Source organism: Pelecanus crispus, chromosome 2 (genome assembly GCF_030463565.1).
Source record: "Pelecanus crispus isolate bPelCri1 chromosome 2, bPelCri1.pri, whole genome shotgun sequence".
Classification (NCBI taxonomy): domain Eukaryota; kingdom Metazoa; phylum Chordata; class Aves; order Pelecaniformes; family Pelecanidae; genus Pelecanus; species Pelecanus crispus.
The window spans coordinates 49,037,395-49,050,473 of NC_134644.1; the positions used below are offsets into that span (position 1 = coordinate 49,037,395).

General features: G+C 37.7%; 1 protein-coding gene across 1 annotated transcript in view; it reads right to left on the minus strand.

Moving 5' to 3' along the window:
- The window catches only part of CPNE4 (copine 4), a 194,375-nt gene that overhangs the window by 27,515 nt on the left and 153,781 nt on the right, over positions 1 to 13,079 (minus strand). Inside the window, exon 10 of the mRNA XM_075728118.1 lies at positions 11,933 to 12,066. Coding sequence (XP_075584233.1) covers positions 11,933 to 12,066 — 134 coding nt within the window. The remainder of the gene's footprint in view (positions 1 to 11,932; positions 12,067 to 13,079) is intronic.

Genomic DNA, 13,079 nt, shown 5'->3' on the forward strand with positions numbered 1-13,079 from the left:
AACATTGCTAAGTTTCAGACACCCATCCTTCAAGCTATCTAGTGGAAACAGAGGAAGTGCAGTGACAAATCAATACATTAACAGGGGCAGAGAGGAGAGAGATTTCAGTGAGCTGTATTGCACAGACAGGAAAAGAGATGAATAGAGGAAATAGTAAGGTTTTGTAAATTAGTAAAGTGATACAGATAATGATACCTTTTTCTGTTTCATTAGGAAGCCTAGCGTTACTGGAAGGTAAGGAATATGTTTATAATAAAGATAAGGAGACAAACTAAAGAACATTTCAAAATCTTGTCTTGTTAACCACTGGTGCCCTCTGACATGTAGTGTAATTGAAACCTGGAGTCCAGCTTTATTCTGAGAACGATTTGCCATTCCTAGTAACAAGGAGGAGAATTCAGATAAAAGTTTTCCACTGGGTGAAATCAATTAGTCAGATATTAGAGTGTCTTTTGCAACTTCCTCTGAAGCTGCTGGTATAGAGCTAGATATTCACCAGTGTGGCAATACCTGTATTCAGAAAGGAAAAGAAGAGCTGCCAGGACTATGTTGTCTGAAAATTAGTTCCTTTTTAAAATCTAAATTGGGAATCTAAATTCTTAATTGTATGGAGTAAATGCAGGGCGAAAAAAGGCCTAAGTCATTCCATATGCCATTTATTCATTCTGAAAGATGAACTTCTAGCTAGCCACTTACACAGGTTGTTTGGGACTCATTTTACTGGAGCTCATGAAAGCCCTTTGGTATGTAACTATAGATGTGCTTACCTTTAAGCTCCTGAAGTTAATGCAGCAATTTGTATGGATGCTACTGAACTGACCTTGGAGAGCCTCAGCATGAAAACCTGCTCATTTTATGCTGGAGCAACACAGTAGCAGTAGTGGCAGTAACGATGCAGTGAAGTGGGGGGAAAGAAAGAAAGAAACATGGGGTGCAGGGACGGGGGGAAAGAAACACTAAGAACCCATTTTTGGTTTCAAATGACCAAGAATCTTAAATTTACAGCTCTTTGAAATTCTTCCAAGGCATATACCTGACTAGAATCCCTGGATATTAAGCTGTCACTTGCAATTTTGGTTTTGGGTCAGATCAGAATTATCAGGGAGTTATTTTTAAAGTACTATGCTGGATGCAGCAAAATCAATTACTGTGCCTTTCATTTTCAGTTCCAATCTTAAAAGAATAAACTGTGAATCTGCTCTGCTCTACATACTTTTCCCATGATAAAATCAGATATTTTTCCTCTGCTAGAAATAAGTTTCAAATTGTGAAAATAAAAGGGGAGTGTCTGTTACACATGTAATTGAAAAAGTGCAAATGTGAGGAGGGGGAGAAGAAGAGGAGGGGGCAAGGGGGGAGGAAGAGGGAAAGGAGAGAGAGGAAAGGGAAAAGGAAAAGAAAAAGAAGAAAACAGCAAATACCATAAGCAAAATAGAGTCATCTCTAATCTCAATTAAAATTGTCATCGTTCATGTTCAGGGAGTGAACTGGAAGAATATGAGCTGAATTAAGTGTTTCTTTTCTAAAGCGTATGAATGAATCATGTTCCTAAGTGTATTATTTAGTACTTCTCTGAGAAGGGCTTGATGCCAGTAAATTCTGAATCATAACAGCTTACAGGGATTAGCAGCAGTTCCAAAGAAAATACAGAAATCATTTGAAATATTTAAACATTTTCAGTTCCTGCTTTGCAAGCAGAGCTAGGCAAACAAAGGACATGATCTGTATGATCAAATAGGGCTAAATAAAACCATTTAAGTGGAAGGGACCAGAGCCCATGCACTTCACCCCTTGCAGTCTCGCACAGCCACCTGTGCTCCTCCAGGATGGGCCGAGGGTAGAGCCAGGCTGTGGTCTAGCTTTCAGCCTGCCCCAGTCAGAGTTCAGCAGCAGCAGTGTTTTCTCCCCCTAATCTGTATTCTTCTCTGGGGGACCACTATACTGTCACCACATATTCATTGTGTGGTTGTGTCTGGTTCGATACAACCACAACGCTGGTTTTGGCCAGGTTACTGCGTGTTTAATCAAACCTGCACTGTACCTAACAAGGTTTGGCATCCAGTCCGTAATGCAAAAAAGTGATTTTTAATGAAGCAGCAGGAATGAACTGGTTATCATACATCTTGGTTACAAAAGAGAGCTGGGAGCATGCGAATCAATGGTAAATCACCGCAACAGCTACATTGTTTGGTGTGTCGCAGACAGAGAGGCTACACAATCATGTGCAAAATCCTGACATTAAAATTCATTCACTATCTTTAATTACAGCTCTTAGTCACCTTAGGGGAGCTGGAATCTGCTGAATACTGAGAAATAGATACTGTCATGTAATTGGGTTTCAAGAATATGAGGGAATGCCTGTTTCACCTGCGAGGGAAATAATTAATGAAGCAGGGGAATACAAATTCTCTGAAGCTAACCACCGAAAGGCATGAAATAACTAACAAAGCTGAATCCAGGTACAATGGATTTCACTTCCCCTTGTTAACATTAAAAGTATTGCAAACGAAGCTCTGCAGGGTAAAAATACCAAGTGAACTCAGAAATTCCTAGACTGGGGAAAGGTAAATACCCACAGAAAAAAAAAAAAGTCATCAGAGCTTGGGGGAGGAGTAGGTTAAGCAAAACGAAATGGCAGTGAGATGTATTACTTGCTAGAAGGATAGCCTAATAAAATGGCATACTCAGGAAGGTGAGACAAAATGTCAAGCTCCCCTGCAAGATGACAAATAAATTGCAATGACCTGATTTATACCTACATGAATGACCCAATTCAGTAAAATGTGTCTTGAAAAAGAAATGGGACTTTATAACTGGGAATAAACTAGCGAAGGGGATGCTGCAAGAGGCTACACTGAGTTATATTTAACTTCTCCAACCAGGCAGTTTCCAGACAGTCTTATGTATTTTAAGGGGTTGCACATATGTCCGTGTACCTTCCAAAACCTTAACTCTATAGTGAAATGGCATATCTGTGGGATCATATACGGAAAACTGGACCATCACTGAAAAGGTCATTTAATCTCAGATGTTTAAAACTTGACATGATGTGAAGATGACACTGTAGGCAGCAGGCTGAATTCCATCACATAAGGTGCAGATCGTGAAGAATCCCAAACTGAACAGTGGTGGGGTCCTGCCCTCTTGAAACACAAGCGTGACTTTCAAGTTTCAGAGTGTACTGCACTAAGCAACCACAAGAACAAAAGCTTTGCTATGTATGCACATAATTTTGTCCTTTTTTACAAATTACAATGGAAAGGGTTGGTCAGAGACCTTCCTCTGCAACAATTTTCTATTGGAAAATATCTATCTCTAAGGGGCGTGCTGGGAAGACAGGAATACAGGACCGCATTGGCATATGTATGTACATAGGTGCTGAGAGAGGAATTTCTCATCAAATGCTCTCAAGATACAAATGAGCTTTCTAGGATGAGCAGGATAAAACTGTTATAGGGATTATATTGTGATTCAATGTGACCAAATGAGCTGTTGATGTAATTTTACCAAAATCAAAATGACATTAAGTCAAAATGAAGAACACTATCAAAACAAGTTACAGCAAAATTGTAAATGAGATATACTGATGGCTAAACATTCAGCTAGGCATCACTGAATATGCAGGAGGAAATGGGCTACTACCCATTGTTCATCTGCTGATTTGGAATCTCTGATCAGGGTTCATTTCACAATAATTTGGAGGGGATAGTAAGATAGTAAATGGGACATAATTCACAAGAATTGCCTAGCTTTAACTGAGAGCAATTTGACCCACAAACATCCTGTTAAGGTTGACCCAGGCAAAAGGTGCCCACTTTCTGTAAAGGAGGAAGCTTGCATGAGAAGATTTAGAACATGGTGTTCATTTATGGACGGATAGGTTTCCTAATGCGAATAATTTGCTTCTCAGCTATATGCTAATGTAATGGAATAGATGACAAGAATAGTTATATCCTTAACAATGCAAGGAAACTGTCTGAAACTGTGGAAATGGTTGCATTGACTAAAGACGTACCAGATCAGTATCAGATGGCATCAGTGAAAATGGGAAGATAAATTGCTATCTCCTTTATTTACACTTACTTAGTTATTAATATTTGTTTACACAGACGTCCAGTCTCTACAGCAGTAGGTGGTATGCAATTTTAGACAGTTTGTAGGGTTTTATACTTCAAGTCATTCTCTTCAGAAAGAAATGCTGACAGAGAAATCCCAGCTGTACCAGCCTGCACAGTCCCAAAGAAGTGTCAACTACTGCACAGAACAAAGATCTTCCTCAGAGGAGATTTCAAGCTGAATTGAAAAATAGTAAAGACTGTGTAGAAAAGCCCTGCAGAAGGTTCAGATTTCGATGTGTCTACCAGCTGACAGAATGCAGCAGAGGTCTCTGAAAAGCATATGAGGGAAGCAGTCATTTTGCTAACAAACTTGGAAGGGACTGCTCGTGACTGATACACTGACATATGAACTGAGTTCCTGGAAGAAGAGGCAGCGTAAAAGACACAGAGATGAAAACTTGGTAAGGGAAAAGACAGAGCTGTAAGAATTGACAGTATCTGCCCAGATAAAGGGCCTGCAGACATATACAGATACACACACACATATGTATGTATGTATGTACACAGGCAAAAGAAACTGTTAGGAAGTCACCTTCCCAGCACAGTTTTTGTATGAGACTAATTCACCTGTACTGATTCTTAGGATAAAAAGTGGTGATTGTAGAAACCCCTGTGTGGCAGCGGTCTGCAAATACAGGTTCTGCAAAGGCAAATACTAAATACGTGTATGTATATATTATGTAATTGTGCCAGCCTAGGTCCTCAACAGTTAAATCCAATGATTTTCAATCCAGTTTGGTGATTAAAAGTACTAGCAATTCCTTTTTTCCAGTGCAGTTCTAGTCCTGGGTTATCCAAACACTTCGGAATATGTTTACCCACACCTGAGCTTATTGATAAATATAAGCTACAAGTTTTTCTGTATAGGTTACTGTTTTTCTATTTTTCTTCTGTTGTACATCTATGCAAATTTGGACCTATTAAAGCACTAAATAAAAAGAGTCATGTATTTTCCCCCATGATTTTAAAACTTGTTTAGATATGCTAATCAGCGTTTTTGCTTAACAGCCTCCAGAAAGGTTGTTTCTGTAATTAAAGTGATAAAGAGAGATGCTTAATAATTAAGCATATTTTTTATTTATTGATCTGCATGGGTAGATTAAATTTTAACATCTATAGCTCTGTGTAGGAATTTCATGAAATATGTAATGTCACATATAGTGCCAGTTATTCTAGGCATCATTCTTTTGCCCCAGTTTTAATGAACTACTAGTATACTGCTATCTCAACCAAAGCAAGTTGCTGCTTTTCTCCTTAGGTCTGGCAAAATTACCTCAAGGTATTTAATTCAGATCCCTCCAGCCAAGGTAACTCCCTGAGTCTTCATCCACAAACCCAGACATAGACAGCTTCAGGATGAATGACCTGATAAGTAATTCTTGTGGATGAGGCTCTGATTAATAAAGCAGACTGCAAGGTATAAACTCTGGGATGTCTTTTCCACTTAAAGCCTCAATCCAAAACACAGCATTTAAGTACGTACTGATCTTTGTATTTCAGACCAATCGCACTGATTTATGTATGACTTCCATAGCATGTACTGCATTATACATACCTTGTCCTCTTTCTCCTCCCTAACTGCCTTCTGCTGGGTACCTCAGGAAATGTGTTTCTGGGACAGACGGACCTTTCATCTGACTCGTTTTTTTCCCTTCTTAGTTCTGCACCGAAAGGGATGTGCTGGACTGGGAACCCTGGTCTTCTTATTTCCTCCTTTCATTTTTTCCCTTCTTAATTTTCAAGTGCACTTCATTGCATGAGGGAAGAAAGGTTTTATATATGGTTTTCAATCAGAGTGAACACACTTGTTCAGGCCTAAAATACTGAAGAAGAAATCGTAAAGAGGAATTTTTGCATCTAGTCAGCTGCTACTGCAATTAATTGATTGCAGAAGCTAATGTTGAAACTCAGACTGACTTCAGGACTTTCATATCTTTTGTGGAATGTGGCCCAGTTTTTAAATTTTCACTCAAGTACTATACAGAGCTCTGCACATAAATAATTTCTGCACTTTGCAGGAATAATGTACTCTTTGCTCATTAGTGGCCTTTGGGGAGGTTGCCAGACAAGTGTGTTTTACACAAGCAGTTTATTTGTTAACATATGATCTCAGTGTGAATGTCAGTTTTAAGGAGCTACTTGAGTATTTAGAGTTAAGGAGGCTATTTGCTTAAATGAAAAAGGACATTAGTGTCAGGAAACAGGCAGAATTTATCTTCCATGTGTTTGTTTCAAGGGCTCTTGGAAATAAAAAAAAATCTGCAGTATCTTTAAGAGTGAATAAACAGACACAGAGTTTTAAAATAATTAAGAACTAATTTTTGAAAAAGATTTTGAATATAAATAAAATGAAGACCAATTTTATGACATCATTTTACAAAACTATGTGGTCAAACACATGGAATTATGAGTTGAGTGCATAGATCAGAACAGGGATGGCCCATCAAGAATGGGAAGTTCCACAAATATCCAATGCAACAAATGCTTAAAAGTATTTGATAAAATACATCTAACCTTTGTCTTTTCAAGGTATGAGTATTGATCTGACCACACAAAAGCTGATTCTCACACACGTTTGTGAGCACTTTTTATTAATTCAGTGAAGAACTCTGAATACGTGCACAAATGTAAAACTATGTGTAAAAATTAATCATAAAGATCATCCAGGTATATGGGAGGCACTGAACATCTGGGTGTGGGGCAACCAATTAACAATGAAGTTCAGTGAAACTCTTAACTCCATCTTAGTGCCACCTACATTTTCCATAATACTTCAGTGTTTGCTTGAGTCAGACTGAATTCAATGGGATTAGATAACAAGCTCTAGTGTCCTGCTGAATCAGAACAGAGGTTTTAATGCAAAGATAAATATTTAATGTAATATAATGAGATTCTTAATAAGCAGAAGAGAAAGGAAAGCTACTAACTGCAGAAATCAGATTTCAAACTGAAGAGCAGATTTGCAAGTCCTGCCATGGGCTTCACTCACAATATCATCATTAAAACCTGTAAGATCATTTAGGAACTATGTTGGCCTTCAGCATTGTATGCATGTAACAGTATTTATCCTCACAAACAAGCTATTTACAGTCCCATTCCAGCCTTTTTTCCTTTGCCAGAGACAGCAATCACTGCAGAATGAAAGATGAGCTACACTCATGGCTAGTTGGTTGTATTCCAGCACTGGTAAAACAAATCATTAAGATCAAAGGACCAGCCATTTTAATAAACTGTGTGCACTGTTGTTATTGTGACTTATGGCTTTGCTCTGCAGAGAGGGAAGCTATAAAACAGCATAAAAGATAAATAATTTTTTTTTACTGCACGGTTAAGTGTTAACCATACATATCATATGTATGTAAGTATATATAACACCTATATATTATATGCATAACTATATATTTATACACACACAGGTAGAACTCTAGTGTGTATACACATACATATATGTGTGTGTGTCTAGGTATATAGCTCTGGGTGCTTACTTGAGAGATTCACAGCACACCTGCACCTATCTTGGGAAAAGTACTTGTTTTATCTATAGATACTAGTTTTTGCAGATGTTTCCATATTGTAATAATGGAAACAGACTTGCCAGTGTGCATGTATATGTGCTGAGGGCACATCCCAGTACTACTTGGGTGCTAGTTCTTGGCTACACAAGGCAGCTGTGTTGCGCTGTGTGGCTCGCAGGCACGGTCTCCCTGCTGTTATTCAGACAGTACAACCTCCTGCAAAGCACGGGAGCTCCTCCCTGTCCACATGCCTCAGTTTCCTTTTGATGGAAGTCAGGATGTGTGAAGGGGAGGGGAGAAGAGGTAGGTCAGGTCCTGACTTGCAGTCAGGACATGTCCAGACCTTTTGCTGGGACACAGGGGAAAGGAAACGTTCCCTAATGTCTCAGTTTAGCCATAGGCTTCTCTGGCTTACAAAGCAGTGTTGTTCCATGCTGAGCAGGGGGCAGTTTTGTGATATAAATTAAAAGTATTTGGGGAACAGTTGCCATGGAGAACAGGACACATTCAAAATTATTACTATCTAACTTACAGAGTTTCATGGATTCTGTAAGATTCTGGTTCACAGGTCTGATATTTCAACTGATGAATGAGTTTGTCTTTCCTCATATCTGGGTATTCAACCAGCAACAACATCTGCCATCTATCCTCTGAAAACAGCATTCCCTTGAAGGAGCCTCCACCAGGCTCCAAAACAAAAGGGCGACCAAAACCATTGTTCAGAGTTGGTGAAGGTTAGAAGTCCTAAGCCAGCCATAGTGCACAAGAGCTAGGTATAACCTCATCTGCCTTAAATACACTTGCTAACTCATTGTTCAAAGCATGTGGAGGGAATATACGTGCATTTGATAGTGATCAACTGATTTTTTCAGGATCCTGGTTAGGCTGATATTGCTGGTCATCAGAAACCACTTGATTTGACTTCTGATGCAGAGAACTCAACACTGAAATTACTGAGGTAAAGAATAAATATGGAATGATACAGAAGCAGGTCCTTTTAATATGAAACACTTCAGTGCCCAATGATTTTTTATAATTTTCATCTGTTTCTCTATGATACAAAAAGGTGGAGTAGACTTCTCAATTTCAAGGTAAAATTATACCAGTGATATAACTCTTTATATAAAAGAAAGCTTGTGAAAATATTTAAATGGAAATATATATTTCTCACTTACTGCTTCATGAGGTCATCTTTAAACATTCATGAGTCATTTATCTTAAAATTAATTCTTCTCCATGGAGCTGTCTGCTTATTTTACCAAATATTTTCAATAATAAGTTTTTAATATGGTTTCTCCTTTCCAGTATTTCAAATGACATTTTAGACTTGAGTGTTTCTCCTTCCTTTATGATCCATTGCTGCTGTTGCTTAGCCATTGATTATATCACATACAAACTTTATCTTCTCTCTTATGACAAATGTTGTTATAGCCTGAAACAATTCCACCATATAGATAAAGTATTAAGTCTTTTGTGCAGGTGAACAGCTCTTCCATTTCCCATACTATTATCAGATTGGCCTATTCCTACAGGACTGCAGCATTTCTACAATCAGGATAATAATCAAAGTCTATTTCTCATTCTCTGAATATTGCTGATGAAAGAATGAATCTTATTCTTTCACGCTTAACTACGCAGAACAGCACTATTCATTTAACTGTTTCAGGGATCTCTGAACCATACAGATAAATGGGCTTTTGGATGAGCAGGGATTATTCCACTGTATCAAGGGATGTGAGGCAGCACTTAATTTGGAGCATTAATTACTTAGGGATACATTATGTTAGGCTGATATGTATAGAAACGTAGATTATGAGAAGATTTGGCTTGATCAACAGAACTAGAGTATATAAAAGAAAATTTTGGATTTTGAGTGTAGTCTGTCTGTATATTGCTTGCCAATCCAATTCCTCACAAATTACAAATAAATTTGAATGTTTCTAATTACAGAAGTATTTTAAGTAATAGCCATAGGTTGGTTTTTTTTTTTTTTAACAAATATAAAAAAGGAGTCTTTTGGTATATAAGTGTAACAAAAGTACTTAGCATTCAACCGCTGTGATATTGGAATGCAAAAAGCATTGCAAATAACAGATTTTACGTTATTCCAACTATTCTTTCATTTGATATAAATACATTAATCCTGAGACCCAAAGAAAACCACTCCACTTGCCTTGGTTTGGACTGAAATCAGCCAGTTCTGCCTATTAGAGATAACTGATGGGTACACACGATAAAACTTTAGGTAAGAGCACTGCCATCTTTGTGGGCTTATATTTTAATCTTACTAAAGACATGCCCCTGTGCAAATGATGACACTCTGGCTCTAAACAGCCCTTAGGTTCAGCGAGTCCCTCTCTTTTCACTTCTGGCTGATCTGAACCTGGAAACAGAAATCCTGCTCCAGTATTTGAAGCACAACTGGGCTCACTTGAGCAGTTATGGATCTGTGCCACATTTCAGATTTTTAACTGAATTTGAAACTCTTTTTTTAAAACTGTATTTACAGAAGATTTACTTTATAGGTCATATATGCTCATATGTCTCAAGGCTGCAACTAAACACAAAAAGAACTCCTATATAGAACCTGTAGATTATTTTGTGCAAAAGTTTGCTCCTTGTAATTTCTTTTCTTCTTTAGAGAAATTGTAAGTTTTCATTTCCAGTTTGCTGGATTCAAAACATGCAAGTATAAAGAAAAGGTCCTTGCTTGGCATTTTGATGAGAAAGTATTGACCGTGTTGAATCAACTTGCCCATGGGAATGTATTTATAGTGTCACAACTTGAGAGCATGCATAGGTCAAACACATGCCAGAAAGGTGATGTTTCCCTGGGAAAAGAAATTCTGGCTTTTGTTCAGCCCTAGCCCATAGTTCATACAACCTTAGCTGTGCTGATTAGCATCAATAGACATTTTCTGCAGTACAATAGAACTGAATGATGCTGATGATTTCATTTAAAAAATGGCTGGCCATTATTTTTTGTACTGATTGGAATATGCTATATTGAGAGGAGAATCCTGATTTGGGACTAATATCTCCATACAGGAGGGCCTGTGCCACTTAACTACTTCATTTTCTTAAAAAATACACCTTAAGTGATAAAATAAAAAAATCTCTGTGCATAAACCAGCCCTTTTCATTCTTTTCCCTATTTTGAAGGATATTTACCCACTGAATTATTGCTGGTAATTATTAAATTACTGCATAATCACTGAGGAATTATCAGCTCATTTACAATAAAATATTAATTTCCTCAGACTCATTGACTAAGTTTGACCATCAAATTCTTACAGAAATTGAATCAGGGCAGTATTTTCCTCATTATTCTTTGAGAAGACATTTAATTACCATGCAAATGGAAGTGCCTCTGAGCAGGCTAATTGGTATATGCAACATGTAACATGCAAACCACAGTATTAAGTCACTCCATAATTTATACAGAAAGTATAATTCAAATTTGACTGGAAATACCATTGGTTTTTTGAGATCTGGTATTTACATTTGGCAAAGTGGTGGGTGGATGTCTATTACATGTGCAAAGATTAGGAAGAATCATTGTGTAAGATACTATGCCTCACCAACAAAGAAAGAACATTTAAAGGAAATGCACTTGGTAATTAGATTAATAATGGGCAATTAATTTGATAGATGCAGTCAGCCTATTTGAAAGCAATAGAAGTACATAATGTAATCAAAGCATATTTGGCCCAATTACTTGCATTTGTTTATTTATTTAAAGGCATGCTGTATGCACACAGTACAACTATCTTTTAATATTCATTTTAGAAGAGGCTGTAATATTCAACAGGCCAGGAGAAGACTGAAAAAGACCACACATTTACTTCTAAGAATAGACACGGCCACTAAGCAATTTAGGCAACTACAAATTCAGTCTCAAACACAAAATCTCAGGAACACTTTTCTGTAGGATTGGACAGAACCAGACTCCCAAGCATATCAGAAAGGATGTTATCAGCATCTGCAAAACAGACTTCAAGTTTAACACAAATGAAAAATCCACTCAAACATGCAATTTTGGCATGTGAATACAAACCTGAAACTTAACACACATATCTGCCAAACAGCCAAGAACCAGGCCTTTCATTACCATGAAGCTAATCTAAACCCGCTGTCACTCTCAAAAGCGTGTTAAGGTACACTAATCTTTCTGACGTGCAGTCATTTCTCTTAAGTGACTAAACATGGAGCTACTGCAGCTGGCAGCAGGCAGTCATTGATTTCACACTGTGAAAACACTTTCTAAAGACAACTCTGTTATCAAATGTGGTTATTTACCTGTCATAGTCTTGGCAAATCTCCCCAACAGCTACCAAGGCTTTCAAGTACTCATTGGGTTGATAGGGGTGGATGTAGTGCAGTGAGCAGCTGTTCCTAGGATCACCATTTGATGCAGTGAAATCTATAGCTACCTGGAAAAGAAGAAAAGTCAATGTGTTGTGGACCTCTTCTGGGCATAAGTATACTCACACTAAACTCGTATCTTTACCAGAAACAGTATTCTGCAGAGATTGCAGCCTTAAAGCAAAGGTCATTTTACAGTGTACTTCATCAAATTTGAATTAGAACAGTATTGATAAATATGTCTAAAAGTAAATGACAGCATAAAATAAGAGATAATAAAACTAAAAGGGCGTAACTAGGAAAAAAGTGAACTGCATTATTATTCTATGCAGAAAATTATGTTCTAATACAGATGAATCAAATTAACTGTCTCTAGGTTCTCATACTTAATTAAATTATTCCAGCTCAGGTGATGTTCAGGACATAAAAGCTGTGCAGCAAAAATGTCCCAAGAGAGTTAAAAGTCCTACTAAAACTATAAATGAAAACTCCAGTTAGGGACATTTCTTAGCTATTTTAAACCTTACTGTGTCTGCAGTAATAGTAGTATACACTGCCTGCCTGGTATTTTTTATCTTCAAAACATCTAAGCATTAAATAACTGACCCTCCCAATTTCATAGCTGATAGGAAGCTTAAAGGTAAGCTGCAGGGTAAAAATAAAGCTTGAATTCTGCAGATTTGTGTGTTGAAAAGGCTTAGAGAAGATTGTGGGCAGCATTCTACACAAAAGCAAATATTAATGAATCCTCTTAAAATTCATTTCTCCCTTTTAAAATGCTCTTTATACTTCTCACTGAAGGTATACTCTGGCATGCATCTTTGAATCATAGAATCATAGAATGGTTTGGGTTGGAGGGACCTTTAAAAGTCATCTAGTCCTACCCCCCCAGCAATGAGCAGGGACATCTTCAACTAGATCAGGTTGCTCAGAGCCCCATCCAAACTGACCTTGAATGTTCCCAGGGATGGGGCATCTACCACCTCTCTGCGCAACATCTTCCAGTGCTTCACCACCCCCATTGTAAAAAATTTCTTCCTTCCATCTAGTCTAGATCTAACCTCTTTTAGTTTAAAACCAC